The 9,089-nt window shown below is 40.1% G+C and overlaps 1 protein-coding gene across 1 annotated transcript in view; it reads left to right on the plus strand.

Annotated features, from left to right (window-relative positions):
- The window catches only part of FBXW12 (F-box and WD repeat domain containing 12), a 35,157-nt gene extending 26,573 nt beyond the window's left edge, over window positions 1-8,584 (plus strand). The window contains 1 exon segment of the mRNA XM_065879862.1: window positions 8,293-8,584. Within this exon segment, the coding sequence (XP_065735934.1) occupies window positions 8,293-8,584 (292 nt within the window).
- Window positions 8,585-9,089: the final 505 nt, after the last annotated feature.

Consider the following 9,089-nt stretch of genomic DNA (forward strand, 5'->3'; position numbering starts at 1 on the left):
TAGTGGGTAAGTACCAGGTTTGGTCAGGAGGCACAAGCAGGAACAAGGAGAAAGCCTATGCCAGAGTGTTTATTGGAATTTTGACAGAAAATGTAAGGGAGGGCAGAGTAAACAATTTAGGATTGCTTAGTTTGAATAATTCTGGTGGGTTTTAGGTTATAGGTGTGGTCTCTAGTTGCCTGGTACCTGACCCTGGGACATTTTAGGTCAGGGGAAATATTGGCTTAGTGTGTAAGTTAGATTAATGGGGTAATTGAGGCTGTAGACTCCAGATTGGTTGATTGATTTGCATATGAAAGACAAGCTCCCAGAGAGTCCTTTGCTAGCCCAGTGTGGGGCAGTCTCTCCCTGGCCAGACAGCTTTTTAAGATGTCAAAACATCACAAAATACAGAAAATGAAAACTTGATTAATACACTGCTGCTGCTCTACATGGCCGTTTGTCCACCAGGCTCACTCATCTCAAGACCCATATGCCAGGACCACACAAATGCTGAAGGAGTGTGAACCTGCCTAGGTACAGACACCCTGAACCCATCTGCATGAAGAGGGGCCAGAAATCACCAACATTTATTGGTATTCTTTGGCCCTAGAGAATGGACCAACTCTAAAAATAGAGTTACCATGTGATCCTGTAATCCCACTCCTGGGCATATATCCAGAGAAAAGTCTAATCTGAAAAGATACATGCACTCCAATGTTCATAGTAGCACGATTAACAATACCAAGACATGGAAACAACGTAAGTGTCCATCAACAGATGAATGGATAAAGAAGATGTGCTATTTATATGCAATGGAATATTACTCAGTCATAAAAAGAGAATGAAATAATGCCATTTGCAGCAACATGGATGGACCGAGAGATTATCATACTAAGTGAAGTAAGTCAAACAGAGAAAGATAAATATCATTTGATATCACTTATATGTGGAATCTAAAAAAAAGATACAAATGAACTTATTTATGAAACAGAAATAGATCCACAGACATAGAAAACAAACTTATGGAACCAAAAGGGAAAGGAGGGGAGGTATAAATTAGGAGTTCAGAATTAACATATACACACTACCATATATATAATAGATAATCAACAAGGACCTACCGTATAGCACAGGGAACTATAATTAATATTTTGTACTAACCTGTAAGGGAAAAGAATCTGAAAAGAATCACTTTGCTGTACACCTGAAACTAACCCAACATTGTAAATCAACTATACTTCAATAAAAAAATATATAATGCTTCCTTTGGAATTTTCCTGAAGGTCAATGACCAGTGGGTATCTTTACTGTGCACTGGCAGGAGGCTATCTTAACCCATGAACTGATTATTTTGCTATCAATGAATAGAATATCTAGTCCATACATTACAATTTTTTAAAAAGAGAAATTTATTTTTTAAATATTTATTTATTTGTTTGTTTGTTTGGCTGTGCCAGGTCTTAGTTGCTGTGTGCAGGATCTTCGTTGCGGCATGCAGGATCTTTAGTTGTGGCATGTGGGAATCTTTTAGTTTCGGCATGTGGCAATCTTTTAGTTTCGGCATGTGGGATCTAGTTCCCTGACCAGGGATCGAACCTGGGCCCCCTGTATTGGGAGCGTAGAGTCTTAACCACTGGACCACCAGGGAAGTCCCGAGACAATTTATTTAAGAAATTGACAATTAGTCCTTATTGTTTTGAGTGCAATTTGAATCCATCCTCACTTCTAAATTCCACTGCCACTTTCTTATTGTGAGTCACTTCACCAACCAGAACAATTACTGCGATCCCCAGTTCCACTCTTTCAATCCTGCAGTAGTGCCTCTGCTCAGCTTCTAAAACTGCCATTTTCTTGTTTAAAACCTTGCCTGGGAAAGTGTCCAGCTACAGATTGTAATGGTGACCACCTGAATCTGAGTCTTGTAAACCTTCCAAACCAGAAGATCAACAATGACAAGTAAAACAACACAAATAAAGAACACTAATAAAATTACTATTGGCCATGCTTTAGATATACTTGGGTGCAGAGAATACCAAGAACTTCTAATTATTTACAAGTAGAGAAATGAAAAACAAATTTCAACAGGCTCTCATTGAGACAGGCCTGGGACCTGGGACCTTTTGCTGCAGTGCTGCAATGCTTGCACCTGGACAAACCTCTCCTCAAGCAAAAAAGTACAAAGAAACTATAAGGGACTAAAAATAACTGTGTGCATGCGCAATTGGGACAAATTATGGACAAAAGATACAAAAAGAACAAAAAACCTCCCTACTGTCACTTCTGAAGACCTGGGAGCAAAAAAACAGGGTGTCCGGAGCAAAGGCAGGGTACTGAACACGCCCCCTGCACTCAACACCACCAGAGGGGTGGACAAACACTTAAGCCACCCCTCTGGCCCAACCCCTGGACACCTGCTACGCTCACCCCATATAAAGAACCAGCTCACTTACCCCCCACCCCCACCAAGGGAGCAAGTGAGCAAGGGAACCTGTAACTTGTTCTGGCTCCCCACTGCTGCAGCAGGGGCCCCAATAAAGCCTTGCCTGAATTTCTTGTCTGGCCTCTAGTCAATTTCTATTTATTGAGGAAGGCCAAGAACCCTGGTCGGTATCATCATGGCTGGTAAAAGTCTACAGGCATGAAAAATGAGTGAAGGTGAACTTAAGAGATTCTGTGAAAAAGAAGAGTGGAACAGAAGATGCAGATAAAGATAGACAAAATCACTTCCAGAAAGTGAAATTACAACAGTAAGTGTCAAAATGCTAAACACAAGTTGAAGAATTGTCAATTCCTGGCATCAGCTATAATAATTGGGCTTGAAAGTAAGCAGAACTATAGGTATTAGCCTTTGGGATGCATTGCTTCTGGGGGGAGAATCTGCCAAATGGAGAAGTGGTGGCAGTGAAAAGAAAGAAGGAAGAAAAAGGAAGAAGTAAAAGTTAAGGATCCTACAGAAACCAAAGACAAACATGTCACGCCACCTCTCCTCTCTTTCTGCCACCATCCCAACCGTTACCAACATAATCAAAAATTTTAAATGCATTTTAAAATACTGGTAGAAAAGGGCACTCTAATGCCAGGAAAATTATCAACAAAAGGCCTAGGACTGAAAAAAAATTAACTCAATTCAACATAAAGTATACAAAAATTAAATAGAAAATTCAAATTAAAATATTTCCTGTGATAGATATTCTTTCCAAAAATTAATAAGGGAGCAGAATACTGTAACAAACTTCTAAATTGAATTAAGTATTCATAAACAAGCAATTAGTTTTAAAACAATGTTTTTTTAACATTGAATGCATGCATTGAATCAGCAATTTTAAAAACTAATGACAAAAAAGGACAAAACACACAAAAAATTCAATGAAAGTCAATCAAGTTCAGAAAAGGAATTGAAGAAAAAGACAAAGTCCACCAGGGAAGGAAGAGAAAATTATAGGGTGCCCAAGAGAATACAGATTGGAATAAAATTTTAATAAGGGACTTTGAGGAAAGGCAGGAAGACAACAAAGAGAGTACATCTGAGATATTTTTAAAAGAGTAAAAAAGTTTAAGGAGAAAGTGGATGAAATGCCAGGCAGGCAAGAAAAAAATATCTGATCTCTATATAATTAGAGTTACTAGAAAAGAAAAAGAAACACAACAGAAATAAATATTGATATTTAAATCTGTAAGGCAAGAAAACTATCTGGAAATAAAAGATAACTTAAATTTACATGTTGAGAGGGCCTACCTTGTACCTGGGAAAATGATTCAAAAACAAATCACTTTGAAAAATATGTTAGTAAAACAACTCTAAGGAAAAAAATCATCAGGTCCTCTAAACAAAATAATCAAATTACCTATAATGAGAAGAATATTAGTCTAGCACCAGCCTCTCAAGAGCAACATACAACGCAAAGCAACAGTGGAACAGCATTTTCAAAATATTCCATAGAACAAAAGTTACCCAAGGTTTTTATATTCAGCCAAGCTGCCTTTAACATATCAAGTCTATAAGTAAACAGTTTCGACTGTGCAAGAACCCAGGGACTATTGTGCAGGTGAGTCATTCATGAGGAATCTACTATAGGATGAGCTCATGTAAACAGCACACACTGAGGAAACCTTGGTAAATGATTGCTGGTGATTATTTAATATATTTAATTGTAAATCAAATACTAACACAAGAGTAGGGTAATGGGTGAGAGAATAGTGTTTAATTGTTACATGTTCTGACTATGTGGAAAGAATTCCATTAAAAATGGGAGGAGAAGAGAGGGAGAAGAGTGAAATTTGAAAAAGGTAACTGACTGTTGTATATATGAGTGTCAGTGAGTACCATTTAAAACTGACAGACTAGATAGCAAAAGATTTTTTAAGAAAAATGAAAATTAAGGGCATTGTAACAGGTATACATATAAAGAGTACTTAGAACAAAACAGAATCTAAAAACCAAATAAAATAATAAAAGAAAATTTTGTTACATTTATTGTAAATAATATCTATCAATTATAGCATAAAATAATATGTCAGAATTGAAACAAAATGTACTTGTAACATTAAAAGTACATGGGCAAGGAGAAAAAAAAAGAATGTACCAACTTGATCGACCAGGGTCAAGGCACACATACAAAGGCCCACAACCCCTGAATGCCCCACTCAAAATTCTCAGAGTCTCCCATACATGTACGCACTGATGCCTGAATATTCTTGCTTCACACACACACACACACACACACACACACACGCACACACTCACCAGTGATAAATGCTGATGAATGCTTAATAAAATGCTTTCCAAGGGTAGGTAGGAAAGCTTTGATTTACGGAGCTTCACAACTTACCTGGTGTAACTATTCTCAGCATGACTAATTTCAACCTGACATCACAGAGCTGGGAAGAGATATGCACCATTGACTATACCAAGCTAGTACGAGCCAGTTCCAGTGCACCCCATCCCCTTTCATGTGAATATGTGCACACAGTCTGACTACACCCTGAGTAACACCCTGAACACTCACCCCAGATATACAAAACCACACTACATATCTCCAGAACATATCTCAGAACATACAATCTTTAATATACACTAAACACACCCATACAACTGCTACCTGAAACCTGAATGTACATACAAAACACCTCTCACTACCTTATTTTTACACAAAACCACTCACCTTGAATGTGCTCAAATACCAACATATGCAACCAACACACTACCCATATATTCACAACAAATAACCTGTAGATACATAGGCTCTCAAAAAACACCAAGTATACAGTTGTTTCATGAACCACCCAAAAAATACCCACACACAATCCCACAGTCCCAAAATACATATACTCCACAATTCCTGAACACACAAACCTACACAGCCTCTCTGTTTCCAAATACACACACTGAACCTCTCCCATATCTCAGAATACACACCCCATAAGCCCCATGAACCTAAAGACACACACACAGGCACAAAACAACCAAACTTGCCAGATACATAGAGGACCATCCCACAAACATTGAAAACACACATATAAGCAACTCCACCAAGTTCTTCAACCAGTACATTCCAGAAATGTCATAAAGAGGATCCCTGAATGCTTTAATACACACACAAAGCCCTTACGCACACTCTCATAAACTAACCATGAACATACACCCCTCATGCTCAGATACATAAAAGACACAAAAACACCAGCAATCCCTCAACTGTAGCTACATACACTCATGACCCCCCCACACACATGGACACACACACCAGCAAATATTCCCAATCTCTAAATATATATATCCCCCAAAACACTATACATCATCCTTACATTTCCAGAATCCAACATTACCACCACAATCCCCAAACATTTCCAAACACAAAAATCCCAGCATTCCAGGAAACCACTGTGACCATTTCTGACTACCTCAAACCCTATGAATTCACCCATGCCCTGATGGATATACACACAAACCAGTACACACTCCTAAGACATGGACACATCTCCAGCATATCATATATAAATACACATAAAACCCCTTCCAAATCCCAAATTACACATCTTAAACCTCCATACCCCTAAATACTTACTTAGAACCATATCATACACTTCCAGTACAAATAAATTCTCCCATTCTCCTGTATACACATAACTCCATTACTATATCAACACAAAAATACTTACTTCCAGATACAAATAACCCCCAGGAAAAATGCAAACACATATTCTAGAAAATATTCATCTAATCTGCTCGCTCTTTGAATACACACACAAACTCAACATACATGTTTCTCACCACAAACCCCAAATATACCCCCAATTACTCAGCATACTACAAATATGGAAACATACCAACCTATAAGCAAAAATAGACATGAGGCTTCACACTATCTGCATATACATAATCCCACACTCCCAAATACTCACACTGAAATAACACCACCTACTTCCAAAATACAGATTCATATAAACCCCACACCACACAACACATTCATATGCACATATACATTATACCACCAGTCCCATAAAACAGTCATACACCTTCCCTCACACACCCCAAAGCACAAAATTCCTGAAAACCACCAAAAGAAACGCACATAATATAGCATGCCCTGAATAGATACAAATGATCCCTCTACGTTTCAAAAATAAGCAAAACACACGACCCTACACCAAAAATAATAAACACAAGTACTTTTTCCAACTTTTCCACTATGTACATGCAGCTAACCCTTCAAAACCCACCATCAGACACGCATTTCTAACATGCTGGGAGAAAACACACACATAAACGCACATTCCCAAAGTCTTACACTACAAATACATAACCCGAACAACTAGAGTACATCTGAATTACAACTCAAACCCTCTACATAAACTCAAATACATCCACTCTCACAACAACACACTCATGTCTTCCACTTAACCCCAAATATCCACACAGACATCATCAACCCACAAATACAAATACACTACTCAGCTTCTCACCAACTCCATAAATACACAAATAAACCTCACGCCAGGAATTCATGGAAACACATTCCCAATAGGCTCCCAAATAATGATATACATAAAACCACCCACTGCCCATGAGGTCCTACAATCCCTGGAAGATCTACAAATACACATATACAACATGACACTTCCAGATACACATAAACACCCACACTCCCCAACTGCCAAAAACAAGGATGTAACTTCTTAATATCCTTAAATACAGACACTGAACTCCAACAAGCCACAAACGCACATATATATAATTCACACTACAAACACACCCACACAGTACTTTCACGACCCCAGAATACAAACATAAACTACCTTAAGCCCCATACACACCTGCCGTGGTGTGTTATGAAGCAAAGCCTTAATAACCTGAATCAGCACTCCCTAGAGAAGTGTGGAGATATATACCATATAATTAATTTTAATGATATAATAGATGTGTGCACATAATTTACAAATAACATAAAATGTACACTACTCTTCACTGTAAATTCTATATACCAAATTGATTCTTACCTAATGCTTTCGTTGATTTTTGCTGAACTCTTGCATCACCAGCCAACCTATGCTTGCAATTCCGTCATGATTTGAGAGTATCAGACTACGAATAAATGCTTATTGTTAGATTCAGCAAATTTACTCCTCTCATTGACAAAAGAGTACAGTTTGAACATAAGTGTTGATTGATATTTTTATGTTAAAAAATTACTAGTGGGCTTCCCTGGTGGCACAGTGGTTGAGAGTCCACCTGCTGATGCAGGGGACACAGGTTCGTGCCCTGGTCCGGGAAGATCCCACATGCCGCGGAGCGGCTAGGCCTGTGAGCCATGGCCGCTGAGCCTGCTTGTCCAGAGCCTGTGCTCCGCAACGGGAGAGGCCACAGCAGTGAGAGGCCCGCATACCGAAAAAAAAAAGTTACTAGTAAAGCTATGAGGATGTTCGCTAGATCTTCACTCATATTCCAGTGACCTGAGCTACACCTTTGGAAACAGATGAGGGTTTTCAACTCGCAAGAACTTCCCTCTAGCTTTTGTACTCTTCAGAACGCGCAGACTAGAACTGCACCTGTTTAATAGCTCGCACACACTATTTACCCCGCACTGTAGGCCCCGCAGCCACTGAACCCTTCATGCAGCCAGCTCCCCAGTGGTGCCAGTAACCCTGGGGTTAACACCTCAAGGGAATCGAGCTCTATGGGGGCGTGAGGGGAGTCTCCTTACACGGACAAGGGCACAAATAACCCACAGGGTGAACAACAGCACATAGCGGTGACACCTGAGGGGTGAAAAGTCCCCGTACCCCTTACCTCAGGATTCCTATAATTGACTCTAGAGGCCGCCATGAAAGACCCCGCCCCCCCCCACGATGGCGGTTGGGGCCCCGCCCTCCGCGCTCGCGCATGCGCTCCTGTCTTCCGGAGCAAACTGCCCCAACAGATGCCGGGAGCCGTTGGAGGACGGCGGTCCGCGTGCCCGAGAGCCCCGCCCCAGTGGGCGTGCGCGGGCGTGCAGGCGCGGAGCGCGCGGGCATCTGTTCCAGAAGTTCTGCAGGAGAGGAGAGAAGTGAAGGGTCAGGCACGCTGCGGAACTTCTCAGGCGACGCTCCTCGCCGGGAATCTTCGTGACGGTCTCTTCTTAAAACCATCTCTTGTGAGATGGGCACTCGTGATTTTTATATTGCACACGTGAAACCCATGCACTTAGATACAAAGAGTTCTGGAGAGCTCCACTCTAAGCACAGTAGCAAGTTGGGGCAAGTGCTTTTATGCCCTTTGGACAGCAGTTCCTTGGTTCTTGTTTATGCCTTTCAAAAAACAGTAGGTCCTTTTTCCTAGCAAGCCTGAAGTTTCCATTAAAGAACAATTCTAGGAAAGAATTTCAGACCTGGGAAACACTCTTAAGATACTGTCTCCTGGCTCCGTTCCTAGAGTTTTTTCCAAACGCATTTACCCTAATAGAATTTTTTTTCTTAGTGTATTAAATACATGGAGGTTTTCCAATAAATGTTGATTCACAGGTGTTTCCTTTGTACGGTTTTGTCTTTTTTTTAATAACTTTGAGAAAGAGTTGACAATCTGGGCCAATTTCAACACAGCAGGTAATATGGGAACAATTTTACTTTCCCTCCCT

This window comes from Phocoena phocoena, chromosome 6, assembly GCF_963924675.1.
Source record: "Phocoena phocoena chromosome 6, mPhoPho1.1, whole genome shotgun sequence".
Taxonomy (NCBI): domain Eukaryota; kingdom Metazoa; phylum Chordata; class Mammalia; order Artiodactyla; family Phocoenidae; genus Phocoena; species Phocoena phocoena.